The 13,469-nt window shown below is 47.0% G+C and overlaps 1 protein-coding gene across 4 annotated transcripts in view; it reads right to left on the reverse strand.

Annotated features, from left to right (window-relative positions):
* The window catches only part of Srgap3 (SLIT-ROBO Rho GTPase activating protein 3), a 223,058-nt gene that overhangs the window by 29,000 nt on the left and 180,589 nt on the right, over positions 1-13,469 (reverse strand). For 2 of the 4 annotated variants that reach the window (XM_013509102.1, XM_013509103.1), the window contains exons 12-15: positions 11,982-12,068; positions 5,614-5,644; positions 4,190-4,250; positions 1,694-1,771 (exon numbers count right to left, since the gene is read on the reverse strand). In XM_013509102.1, coding sequence (XP_013364556.1) covers positions 1,694-1,771; positions 4,190-4,250; positions 5,614-5,644; positions 11,982-12,068 — 257 coding nt within the window. Of the gene's footprint in view, positions 1-1,693; positions 1,772-4,189; positions 4,251-5,613; positions 5,645-9,551; positions 9,655-11,981; positions 12,069-13,469 lie in introns of all 4 variants that reach the window. The other 2 variants (XM_005413003.2, XM_005413001.2) reach the window with 2 other exon arrangements.

The raw sequence follows: 13,469 nt of genomic DNA on the forward strand, positions 1-13,469 counted from the left end.
GGTCTCAGTGGCCACCAGCCTCCTCTAGATGACAGCCCCTCCCAGCAGCCTCCTCCTGAGGCAGGAGACAGAGCTGAGGAAAGTCTAGTGTGTGTAAGACATGGTGCAGTGTTTAGGGTGGAGTTTCCATTTATTTGGCTTTGGGATCCAGAGGCAAATCTAGGTGTGTCTGGGCGGTTCACGGAGGGGTGGCCTTAGCGTCTGTGTCTGGTCCGCTGCCCCTTCCTCTTGAGCATTGCTCCCCTGTTCTGCCTTCCTGGCCACCATAAGCTAAGCAGCTTTGCTCTGCCATGCCTTCCACCATGTTGTTCCTACCCCAAAGCCAGTAGACTGCAACCCAAATCCCCAGAAACATGAGCAAATTAACTTCTCCTTCTTCAAATTGTGTCAGGTATTGTGTCCAGCAATGAGACAGCTGATTAACACACACAGCATAACCTCAGCCTCGAACCCAAAGCCTGTACAGGCAAGTGGACTGGTGCTCCTTCCTCTCACTTCCCCCTATGCTTGCATCTTCATCTACAAAGGAAGCAAAGAGAAGTTCAAGAGGGACACAGAAAGTCCAAGTTTGGGATGGAGACAATGTTTTCTCAGCTCTTTCAGCCTGTCTAAAATGCAACATTACTTACAAACTTTAGAGACTTACATACTATTTCCTATTTATTTACACAGCTTTCTCTTCCCCAGAAACCACTGGAAAGTCCACTGGAAAAAGTCACCACTCAGCAGTTGTAGTCCCAGGTGAGTGTCCCTTATTTAAAACACTTAGGACAAGAAGTGCTTCAGATTTGGGGATTTTTGCATTTTGAAATATTTGAACATATGTAATGGGGTATCTTGGGGAATTAGACTTAATGCAACACTCACTTGTGTTTCACATATACCTTATCACCTAAAGTACTTTTAGTATCACCTAAAGTACTTTTATATGTTATTTTTAGTGTAGCTGTATTTTGACTGTGATCTGTCACATGAGGTCAGGTGTGGAATTTTTCATTTGTATGTCATGTCAGTGCTAAAAATGTTTTGGATTCTACAGCAGTTTGGATTTCAGGTTTTCAGATTAGGGATATTCAACTGGCAGTAGTGGGTTTAAGAATTAGATGTTTTCAGGTGTCATGGTTTAGATCGAGAATGTCCCCAAGGTCTCATGCACTCATAGGCAGGCCGTTCGGAAGGTGATCAGACTGTGGGGGCAACACAGCTGAATGTGCTTTAGGAATTGGGGCGTGATGTGGCAGGGTGTATCTCCTTCCCTGACTCCTTCCTTCTCTCTCTGCTTCCTGGTTGCCATGAGGTGAGCAACTTTCTTCCTTCCAGGCCCTTCCACCATGCCACTTCTGCACTAGAGCCTGGCAACTGTGGACTGAAATCTCTAAAAACTGTGAGGCACAATAAACCTCTCTTCCTTTAAGCTGTGGGTGCTGGGTATTTCATCCCAGTGATTAGGAAAGTTTCTTAGATGGAGGGGAATGCAAAGATCTTGGTTTTGCTAGTTTTGCAGCATTAACACTCCAATCATGGCTGATTTCAAGCTACCAGCAAAAAAATCCCAGAATGCCAAATTAGGAAGAGATGTGCACAACCAGTCTTGCAAACCCATGCAAACCAAGGACTCCCACACACCACTGGCCCCCAGAACATGCACCCTTGCTTCCCGGGTCACAAGCTTGAGATGGTCATGCACACTCACCTCTCTCAAAGGAATTTTTGATGTCATTGACTTCCACCTGAGATCCTGGCACTCTGAAGATCCCCTGCTGCTGAAGTCCTAAGAAAGAAAGAAAAAGAAAGAAAGAAAGAAAGAAAGAAAGAAAGAAAGAAAGAAAGAAAGAAAGAAAGAAAGAAAGAAAAAAAAAAAGAAAAAGAAAAAGAAAGAAAAAGAAAGAAAATAGTAAATGACATTTGACTTTAACTCATCAGACCACTGGGAGTATCAGTGGCTTACCCCAGCCTGTCTCCCTCCATCCTTTATAACTGAGTGGTTTCCAGTGAAAGGCTCCTGGCAGAAACCCAAAAAATGACCTGCACAGTGCACTCCAGCTGAGCAAATACTTGACACATCTTGCTTTACAGGTCAGGTCTGGGGCCCCCTGCTTGAGCTCGGAGCTGAGGATGCAAGATATTTACAAGGGGTGATCGAAAAATATGATAAACACTTAAATTAAAATTAGAAAACTTATTACAGTAAGGGACAGATTGCTATGAATAATGGGATAAGTATGTTCAAAGTGAAGGAGAATATTTTTGTATTTCGAGGGGGATTAATCGCAGTGTGCCTTTTACTGTAATAAATTTTTTATTTAGACATTCATCCTATTCTTAGAGAAATCCTCACTGATCAAATGTTTATGGCAATTTCTGTCAAAAACAGGATGGTGCCAGATCTACCTAATTCACCAGATCTGGCACCGTGTGACTTCTGATTCTTCCCAAGGTGAAAATGACTGCCAAAGGTAAAGGTTTTGAATTGATTCAAGATACTAAGGCACCCACATCAGGGCAACTAAAGACAGGAAAGGGGACCTCAAGGCTGCTTCAGAAAGTGGCAAGAAAGATGAGATTAAGTGTGTCCGAAGCAAGGAGAAGTATGTTGAGAAGAATTAATGGCACTGTCTTTTACCATAATAAATTTTTTAAAAATTTAAACATTTACAGTATTGGGCCAGGGATATAGCTCAGTGGCACAAGTGCCTGCTTGGGAAGCACAAGGTCCTGAGTTTGACTCCCGGTACAAAAAAAAAAGTACAGTATTTTGTGATCACAGCAAAATAACAACACTATTCCTTCTCCCTACTCAGGCACCCTCTTCTTTTGAAAAAAAGCCAGACACTGGAGTGCATTCAGGCCTGGGAGTAAAGGGCTTTAGGAAGGATTCAATTACAAAAGGAAAATGATCTCATTTTTTAAACATGTTTCTACACAGCCATAATAGAGAGGCCCTGATACCTGCACCAACCACAAGAAGCTGACAGGGGCCCACGCAGCTGGAGGACACAGCAGCCTGCCTCGGGGGAAAGGCATCTAAGTGGGAGCTCAGAGGCCTTTCCCTCCGTTTTTGTTACGTTAGGAAGTACTTACTCCAAAAATTCAGCACTCAGTCAAAAACATAGTTTATTTAATAAACACAGTTCGTTTCTTTGGTTAAACGATGCTGAATGTCCTCCTGCTCAGCCATGCTGCCCTCCTTTCCACTCTGGGCCTTTCTACCCACTCTCTGTTCTCTGTTCTCCCCACCTGGACTGCACAGCTCTCTGCCTCTACTCAAAGATCACATTCTAGACAGATCTTGTCCCACCCTGGCCAAAGCAGCACTTGCTTCCCAGAGCCATTGTCTATCTCCTTTCAGTGAGTTTCATTGTGTTGTTGACACCTATAATTATGTCACAGCTGGCCTTCTACATCCATGGCTCCCTGTCTGTGGATTGGACCCCTGGCTCATTGAGCATACTCAGGAGAGGACGCTGTGTGTGAACAGACACGTCCAGATTGTCCTTCTCATCACGCCCTAAGCAGTACAATATAACAACTGTTCTCATACCACTTCTGTGGTAACAGGTAGCCTAAATCATCTAGATATAACTTAGGATCTGTAGGGGGTCATCAGGGACTTGACTCCATGCATTCTGAAGGATGACTTGGTTATTTTTCTGTTTGCCTATTTCCTTGCCTTTTAATTGGGAATTTCAACCACTGAGGACAGGTGTTGTACATGTGTTATTGACACCTGAATTCCCATTGACCAAACAGTGCCTGTTATTCACTCAATAAATACATTTTTGGAGGAATGAATAAGTGAATAAGTATGAATTATCTTCTGGTGATACCATGGCTAACAAATCTCAGATACTATTTCCTTCATGTAGCTCCCAACCTAGTGGTGTTAAGTGACTGACTGCTTCCAGGGATAGATGGGGGTGAGAAAGGAACAGATATGGTCCTCCTTCCCACGCCCTCCCTGGACCTAGGCTCTGGGTCTCTCACTACTGCTTTCCACCCTCTCTACCCAACACACGGGCTGTAACGCAGCACCCAAAGCAGCAGCTGTTCTCCAGAGCATCCTCCCCACCCCCAGAAGCACAGCAGTGACAGGAAGACTTCCACCGTGAATGACAGACATCTCATTTCCTACAGAACTGCCCTGCACCTGCTCTGCAGAACTGAGGACATGGACCTTATATGAGCTTACCATATAAATTGATGTATCTGATGCAGCTCTCAACTACAAGTGGTATAGCTTGTCCTGAATCCTTAAGAAGAAAAACAAAAAAACCCATGAGCTTTATTGGGCTTGGCAACAGGAAAAAGACATTGCAAACACAGATTATCGCATCAAGCCAGAATATTAGTACCATCAGATAAGTAGGAAAACAAGCAAGGAACTGCTAACCATAAAGGCTCTATGAATAGGTACAGTAGAGGGTCTTCAGTTAAATGCAGAAGAAGGCATAGCTGTGATCATTTTAAAGAAATGCTCTGTCTTCCTAGCCAGCTAGCTAGAACTCTGGGCTTGGGAGGCTGACGGGCATGTCTGGAGCTGGGGACGGGACTCTGTGCTGTGGAGGGCAGGAGTCTCACTTGAAGACTGCTCTGCCTCCCCCTCCACCCTGCCCCAATTCAACACTCTTCTTCCAGTGTTTGGAAATACAAAGGCAAGTTCAGGACTGCATCCCATTCCCATGGTGCCTGATGCCAGACTAAGAAGAACACACCAGGAGATACGGGGCAGGCCCTCATGGTACTTTGACCTGAAAAGGGGAAGATTACTTCAGCCTGTGCCAGTACGGCGTAAGTATCCAGACAGTACACACTTTGCTGACCAGTAAACATCTGTGCCTGAGGGCAGTTTCCTTTTGGATTGCAGGATTGGTTGGCCTCTCTATTATTTCTATCACTTAAGTAGCATAAAATAAAATCTGTGCTAAGCTTTTTTGTACTGTTGACTGAATCCAGGGCCTTGAGCATACTAAGCAAGTGCTCCACCACTGAGCTACATCCCCAGCATCTTCCCAACCCCCTTTTCAGTGCTAGGGATTGAACTCTGGGCCTTCACATTGAACTACATCCACAGCAATTTTTTTTAAATTTTGAGACAAATTCTAACTAAATAGCTAAATTGCCCAGGTGGAATTTGAATTTGCCATTCTCCTGCTTTAGCCTCTCAGAGTACTGGCATATAGGCATGTGTCACCATCTCCAGTTTCTTTTTCTTTCTATAATTTTTTTTAAATTTTGAGACAGAGTCTTGCTAAGTTGCCTATGCTGGCCTTGAATTCACAATGCTTCTGCCTCAGTCTCCCAGCAGCTGAAATTATAGGCATGCACCATTATGCCTGGCTAAACGTTCTTAAAAGGACTGAATTAAATTACTAGCCTAAAAGGTGAGGGAACAATGAGGCATATGTAATATGCATCTGCAAGCCAGTAAGGATTTGGGGGTATGCTTTACTCGTCCACACGCCATCTGGAAATTCTGCCCTTGCTTAACTGCTGCTGGGGAGAGGAGAGGAGATGGGCCCATGGGCAACAGGCAAAGTTGCCTGTTCTGAGAGTCAGACCTAAAGACAGGCTCCATCCAGCTGCACAGGGCTCATGGGCCTTTCTAGTAAATACCTGGTTCCTGGTTCGAGCATTTCTTCTTCCTCTGACAACAAAAAATAAACAGGCGGCAGAGCAGGAGAAAAAAAAGAGATTATGCAGGAATAAGATCAGTTAGAGTAAGCAGATCCTTCAGAGTCCGTGAATGCTGAAATGCAATGGCAGCCAGCAAAGGTCCTGGGGAGCCTGGCAAGGAGCCTGGCCATGGGGAGGGCCACCCTGAGCTTGGACTTCACAGACTTTGGAGCTGCCCCAGCCGGCCCCCCAGCAGGCTTCCTAGCTTCACCCCAGCGCCACACTGAGGGGCCTCCAGCAGCTCTTGTCAAAGGCAGCAGCTCTGTGTACTGCACTGGTCCCATCTCCACCTCTAGCTGCTCCAAAACAAGAGGCTGCAGATCCCCCAGCCAGCAGGACCCCTATGTAAGCCTGGCTGCCCATGGAAAGGAGGGAGACAGAGTCACTCTAACATTGAGCCCGGTATTCTGCTCAGGAAGCCCCACCCATGAAAAGTTCACTCTACACACTCACGGTTGTCAGTGACCTCTGAAGGGGCCAGGCTTCCACCCAACTCCAAATACACATGGTTCCCTATGTTGTCCTCCCCGACATCAGGCAGATCTTCCTAGGGCCCCCACTTGGCCTCAATTGCCTGCCTACCCTTAGACTCACCAGGCTAGAGAGCCCCAGTGGGGATCCAGAAGCTGGGACAGGCCTGGGTGCAGGAGCTCAGAGCACCTTTGTGGCTTCAGGGTGGACTCAAACGTCTGCCTTCACAGAAAGCCACCCAAGTTCAGGGGTCTGTCTGCCCTTTCACGGTGAGCAGTGGGCTGGGTTCTGGGTAGGGAGCTATGTCTCATCTGAGGAGGCCAAACTAAGAAGCAGGTAGGCGTATGCCTTTCTTTTGGCCACAGCCACCTGTCCTGTTCCCTGTGTCCCACCCCCTGCAATACCCTGCTCACTGATAGGTGGGCTAAGCCCACCTGAGACCTAGAGCCCAGCAGCCAGCCTGGGCTCAAGGAGCAAGACTCCTGGGGTTCCTGATCAGGGCAAGAGGCAGACTCATATGTGTGTGCACTGCCTAGGGCTCTAGACACATGGCCGATGTGCCCACTTCTGTCTTGGCACCAACTCGGGGGTAGGAAATCCCAATTCTCATTTTACAGAGCAAGGGGGGACTCTCTCCTGCCCCAGAGGTGGCCTCCTGGGCTTCGAAATGGACCCTTAGAATAAAAACGGTGACACCTTTTGTCTTGGAGGAGAAAAATATCAAGGATTTTGTAAGTGGCTGATGCAGGATGACTCCAAAGTCTGTGAAATTTATAAATCTAACTCCAATAACATGTATCCATTATTATGAATTTTAGGATGCTTCCTGGTCCTGCTGAGCCTTTGTAATTATGGAGTCTTGGGGTTATCATTGCACTGAAAAACTTTTCATTGGTGTGGTTTTTGTGAATTAGAGTATAAAATTAAATTCTGCTCTCCACAGTTGGAGTGAATATGCCGTGTTGCCTCTCCATTTCCAGAGAGCTGCCAATCCTTTAGGGAAAACTGCTGCCTCCAATCTGGTGCGCCTGGGTACCCAGCGCAAGTTGTCACACTTCTCTGATTTCAGGTGATGACCGTCTTTGTCCCAGCCATGCCACTATCATCCCTCTGGTCTGTCCTTTCCCAGGGCTGTGCACCAACTCCAGCCTGCTGCCACTGCTCAGGTGCCTGGGGCTGTCCCACTTCGAAGGCTCTTCTCTGAGCCAGTTGACCAGGGACCCTGTAGTGGGTTCCTCTTGCCCTTCTGTGCCTTCACTGGGTTCACAAGGCCAAGCTTTGGATAGAGAGCTTTATTCCAAAGACTAAGGTGCCTGCCCATTCACACACAAGATTGGCATCAGTTGGCACCAATGATGAAGTCCAGGCAAGAGGCTCTGAGGAAGACTGGGCCGAAGAGCAGCTGCAGCCGTGGTGACAGATCCAGAATGAGGAAGCCCCCAGGGGCTGCTTCCTCAGCACAACTTGAGTGCCTGCGCTTGCAGACGCTGTGACACGTTGATGGGAAGGAAAGCGCGGCCACTTTACAGTCACACCATATGCAGGACCTCTCTATTGAGAGAATGCAGAATTCCACAAAGAACTTGATTTTCAAATATTTCAGGTTACAGTCAATTCCTTCCAAGTATCCTGACTGATCACCCACTTGCAAAGCGAGGATGGCATCTCTGTCACTGAGCCTTTACTCCCTCCATCCTTCCTGTCAGAGCTTCTGTGTGCCCTGTTCTTCCAAGGATCACTGAGTCTCCTTCTAAGCTCCTCCTAAAGTGCCCCACCCCTGCTCAGAGCCTGGACTCCCAGAGAACTCACTCCCGCAGGAGCAACCTGCATGGTGCTCAGCCTGTCTGCCTACACTGCTTGCTTCTTTGCCAGAGACCTCCCAGGCTCTGCTCTAGGCTCCTTGAGGGCCAGAGTCAGCAGCTAGCATCTTTCTTCTGGGCATGTGGCTCCTTCAGGCCATGGAAAAGTGAGAGGAAAGCCTTGGAGGAGGGAGGAGAGAGGAGGGAGGAGGGAGGAGGGAGGAGGGAGGAGGGAGGAGAGAGGAGGGAGGAGGGAGGAGAGAGGAGGGAGGAGGGAGGAGGGAGGAGAGAGGAGGGAGGAGGGAGATAGGGTCTGTTGTGCCATAGCCTGCACTCTATTGGATGGCAAACCACTTATGTCCCCCCACCGTGCCATGGGGGTCCTTTCGGGGCACCTCCTATGGTACCCCACAGTCAGTATCCTAAAGAAGCCTTGCCGTTCCTGGCTCCTGGGCATTCTCAACTTGAGCTTTGCTCTTCTGCTGTTTCCACTGATCTCTCTTCCCCAAACTCAGCCTGCAAGCACAGACAGTTCTGGGACCCAGGATGGTCCTGCCTGCCTCACCCATGCCTGAGGCTGACCAATATCCAGTCCTTCTCTGTTCTGCAAGTCCTGTGTTATATTGCATCTGAGGATAGAAGATAGAGAGCTGGTGCAGCAGCAGCTTCTATGACTCTACAACCATCAGCAATGCTCAAGACTTGTCTTCTAAGTGGTACCAGTCTTCTTTTCTATGATATCTTCATTGGCTGCTGGTGGGCTCTCGACTGGCAAGGGCTCTCCCAAGCCCTCTGAGTAATGTTAAAAGTGAACTTCCCTTCTTGCAATCCCCTACCAGTTGCTCTTGCAACTCCATCAGCACCTTACTTTCTCTTGAGTCATTGTATCCAGGATAGCTTGGCCTTACATCTTTCACATCAAAGAAAATGAAAAGAGAAATTCACCCAGCTGATACACTGTAATTTTCAGTTTAAGGAGTAATGGGTAACCCAGAATTCCAAAGGGACTTCCTCAATTCTTCTCCCATCTCCAAATCACCTAACAAGAAGAAAACCAAGCAGGACGTTTCTGTCATATAAATCGGACATGTTTCTCTCACTGGTGTTGGTGTAACTAAATGAAGCAGTAACTCCCTCATACAGAAACCACACGTTTCCTGCAGGTGTTTCCTTGGGTGGCTTTCGGCTCATGTCCTCCCGAGAGATATGGGTGTGAAATGAGACGGTGGGGAGCTTCTGACTGTCCCCCAGACACTAGGACTGCAGGTCTGGAAGTAGCAAATTGTGGCCGGCTGGGACCCCCATGCTGGCATCTCCCCTCCACTGGAACTTCAAGCCCACACACACACACACACACACACACACACACACACACACACACTCACACACACACAGGCCTGAGACTGCACTTAGGAGCAAATTATCAAAGCTGCTCTGACTGAAAATCCTCACTGAAGCTAAGCACAAGCTGCAGTGAGGGATGAACTCCCGGCCTGGCAGAGGGGATGGAGTGTCCATTCCGACTGGGGCAAGGCTGTCAGCTAGAGGGGTGGGGGGCTGCCATTACATTGGGTGCATTCGCGGACTCCACAGCTCCCCAGCAAGTACCTTAATGAACGTTTCCATACTGCCGTTAAAGAGTTTATGGCTATACACTGAAAGAGGCCTAGGTCTCCTCATTTTCTGTGGTTTAGGGGGAAGACAGGGGGGCCTAGGGGAAAATGGAACAAAAAAATCAAGAAAGCAACCAACATAAACATACAACTGGGAAAGATGCTTTTGAAACCCACACCTGGAAGTAAACAGAAAATGTAAATGGAAGCCCCTGGCCCCTAACACATTGGTTCCCAATGTTCCATCTGAAGGCCTTTGGATGTTTTAGGAGATTTGAATTTACCCACAATGCCAAGCAGGAGCAACTCTCATGTAACACAAATGCATTCTAAATTATAGGGAGGGGGAAACAGTCCAAGAAATCATGAGACTCAAATCCAAGGCTGTCATCCTACAAAGCTGACCAGATGGAGCAGGAGCAGGGGAGAGTGATAGACTTAGTTCCCTAAGAAAGCAAGAGACTTTCAAAAGTGACCAGGTGGGTTAATTTTCATTATGTTTGGTTTAAATTCATCACCACATCTCAACTCCCAGTGTAGCTGGCCACTCATCTTCCTGGCCTCTTTATATTTCAAAATGCACTTGACTAAAATGACTAATCTTTACTTCATTGGTCTGGGAAGCAGGTAATTACTAGTCTCATTTCAGAGATGAAGCAACTGATGAGGCAGGTTGCAGCTTCTTTGGGGCCCCCAGGTATCTCAGGATGATAACATTCTATTCTTTAGTCAAGTGCACTTTTGGTTAAAGCACTTTAAAACCCCTTATCATACTCAACACCATGCCAGCATATGGCTCAACTTTACAGAGGTAGAAACTGAAGCATGGAAAGGAGAACTGGCAGAGCCAGGTCCTAAACCCAGGTCTTTCCAGCTCTGAGTCCATGGTTTTTCCTACCAGGTCGTGATGGAGCGTCAGGGCACCTTGTCACTTCCAGCCAAGAACTTATCTACCCCTGCTAATCCTTGGCATGGCCTGTGGCTGAAAGTGTCTTGCTTTACTTTAGGATCGCCACTCCCTGTGCTCTGATCTTGGCCACAGGGAGGGGAAAAGATACCACAGTTTTTCAGGAACAACAAAACAGCCACAAACACTAGCCCTGCTTCCAGAACTGCTCACCATGCATATGCCTGTGTTGGCCCAATTGCTCATCTCAACACCCAGATTCGCTTGAATCACTGCTGCCAGATTTCCTGGCCAAAGGCTTTTTGAGGCTCGCAGGAGGCCCCTACCTGAGAGGCAATTCATTTTCTAATGGCTTCATTCAAAATTTGGGAAGAAATAAATGGGGACTCAGCCAGGCACAGATAATGGCCACACACAACAAGCAGAGGCTTGTTCCCAAGTCTCTGTTGATTTCTGTGAATGGGTGTGATGTCTGTGGACAGCACAGTCAGCCAAAATCAATAGAGTTTGTGCCACCTTTCTCGCCGGTATGTGCCTGTCTCCTCGAGCAGCCCAGCTGTCCGGGGAACTGTGTGCAGCTCCTTGGTGTCTGAGCACTGAGCAAATGCGGCTGGCTCCAGGACATGCATGAGCAGGGACACAGCAGAGTCCAAAGAGCATGCCACCCAAACACTGGGACTGAAACAATGGCACAGACAGACCCAACTTCTGAAAAGAAGCAACAGGCAAATTATTTCAAGCCCATCTTAGATCTATGTCAATTTGGTTAGCTAAGTCCATGTCATTTATTTTTCAGAAATAACTTATTGCTTAAGGATATGTGAATGTAGGGAGGAGTGAAATTTCTTCCAGTGGATCTGTTTCTCAGTTTCCAAATGCAAAAGAGAGCGCCTAAAACAGGACATGAGGCCGTAGGTTTTGAGTGTGGGGATCAGGAATAACTCAAGGCTAGCAAAACTGTCATTCTGTTTTCATGATGTTTTAGGTTCCAGATCACTTCCTTATCTCACACTGCAGGACCTCCTGACAAGCACCCTGGGAAGGGGGCACGAATTATTAAACCCATGTTACGAATAAGGAAAATGAACCCGTGTGAGATGAGGAAACTTGCCCGAGGTCATACAAATAAAACATGATTGAGGGTAGGGGTGGAATGCAGCTCGTCTACACAAGGCTCCAATGTGAGCATGAAACTGAAAAAATGATTTAGAACAACCAGCAGTAGCGTTAAATATCTACTGAATTCTCATGGCCTGCAAGAGTGGAGACATGGTACGGACACAGGACACCCAGTGTCAAAAACTAAGGCGTTGAACCAGAGGGTTTTCTTAAAAGAAGTCCTGAAATTTGCAAAGTGGCAAAAAAAGGAAATAGGATATGTTTCCCTATTTTTCCTGCCCAATCCAGAAAGCAAAGGACTGGTTTGATCCCAACAGGATTTCTCTCTTTGTGTGAAGTCTCTGACAAGGAACCGTAGCTATCCCAACTTTGCATGACATCAAATCTGTATCCACTTACTGAAGTGCTGGGTGGGGCAGGAAGTGGGGAGCAGGGGGACAGCTCAGCCAGGGGAAGTGGGGCAGCCTAAGCCTTCCATCTCGTCTGCTGCTCAGTTGCAGAGCAAAAAGGAAAGAAAAAGAGAGAGAGAGAGGCAGGGAAAACAGAAACAGAGAAAGCCATAGAGAGGAAGAAAGAGAAACCAGAGACCAATGTCCCCTTTCTGCCTTTCAAACAAGATGAAAATTAATATACATTGGCAACACAGGAGTTGGCCTCAGAGTCATTCTGTGTCAAAAAGGATGTGATTAAGAATTTCCCATAATTAAAAAAAAAATTTCCCCAAGAAAACCCAGCAGACAGGGTGTTGATATCCAAAATGGGGGCAACACTGAAGTTTGATGGTGGTAGGGCTCCGGGAGCCTACGAGTGAGTCCGCACCACACTCTAACTGTTTAGACATAACATCAGGTGTTTCACCTCTACTCCAGGCCATGTGGGCGTGCCAAGCTGGTTTAAGGTAGCCAGACTTTCTCTGAATCATAATAATTAAAACCTTACATCTGCATCTTCCTCTGCCACTCACTATACACTTTTTAAGTGTATTAGCTCATATCTGGTCAGCCAAAATTACAAGGTTATTACGAATTTAAGATATTCTAACATAAAGTTCTTAAATGTGAGAAAACACATTGCAGCTCATGTGCAAAACCTAGTCTACCTCTACTGTACAACATAAATGGCAAGTTGGCTGAGGGAACCTTTTCAAGTGACCATTCCCATGGTACTGCCCATGTATGGGGTCTATGAAGATACAGAGAGCGATGTTTCACCTTTAAGATGAATTTTAGCATCACTTGCACAGTGCCTTGAGTTCCACAAGTTAATGGCGTGGAGCTGAGGAGAGGCTTTTACTTTACTAACAAAGTCACCTTTGACCTTGGCCAGGGGTCAGAGGGCATCACCTAGGTCTTGGGTGTAGGGTGGAATATCTAAGTGGGAGGCCTGATAATCTAAGTTTGGATTTACCAGACCCCTGTTCAAAGAGTGTGTGGAAGACAGCATCTCAGAGGGCTTTATTTTAAAAAAAAATAAAACAAAAGCCCCCAACTTCCCCTGAGGGAGGAGCCTAGGCCTAGCCAAGGGTTTGATCCTGTATCTCCCCTTCTGCCTTCTGCCAGATCAATCAGTCTTCCACATGAATCCTAGGAATTAGGAGGAAGTGAGAGATGACTCAATTCATTTCCCATCTGTTTCATTATTTGCAGACTTGCGTTAAATATGGCTTGTGCTGTTTGGGGGCATTAACAACGTCCTCTTGCCAGAACAGAGTATTAATATGTGTGTATTAATATGTGTGTTTCTGAGAGGTTCTTCAAAAGGGACCCTGCACATCTGCTGCCCTCTGTGTGGGGAGCTGCTGGCCTGGCATGACGCATCCTCTTGCCCCCATGGCCTGGGCCCAGGGCAACAGGTATGCAGGCTTCACTTGGGGAAGGCCCTAAAGCC

This window comes from Chinchilla lanigera, unplaced genomic scaffold, assembly GCF_000276665.1.
Source record: "Chinchilla lanigera isolate Chin_1 unplaced genomic scaffold, ChiLan1.0 scaffold00160, whole genome shotgun sequence".
NCBI lineage: Eukaryota > Metazoa > Chordata > Mammalia > Rodentia > Chinchillidae > Chinchilla > Chinchilla lanigera.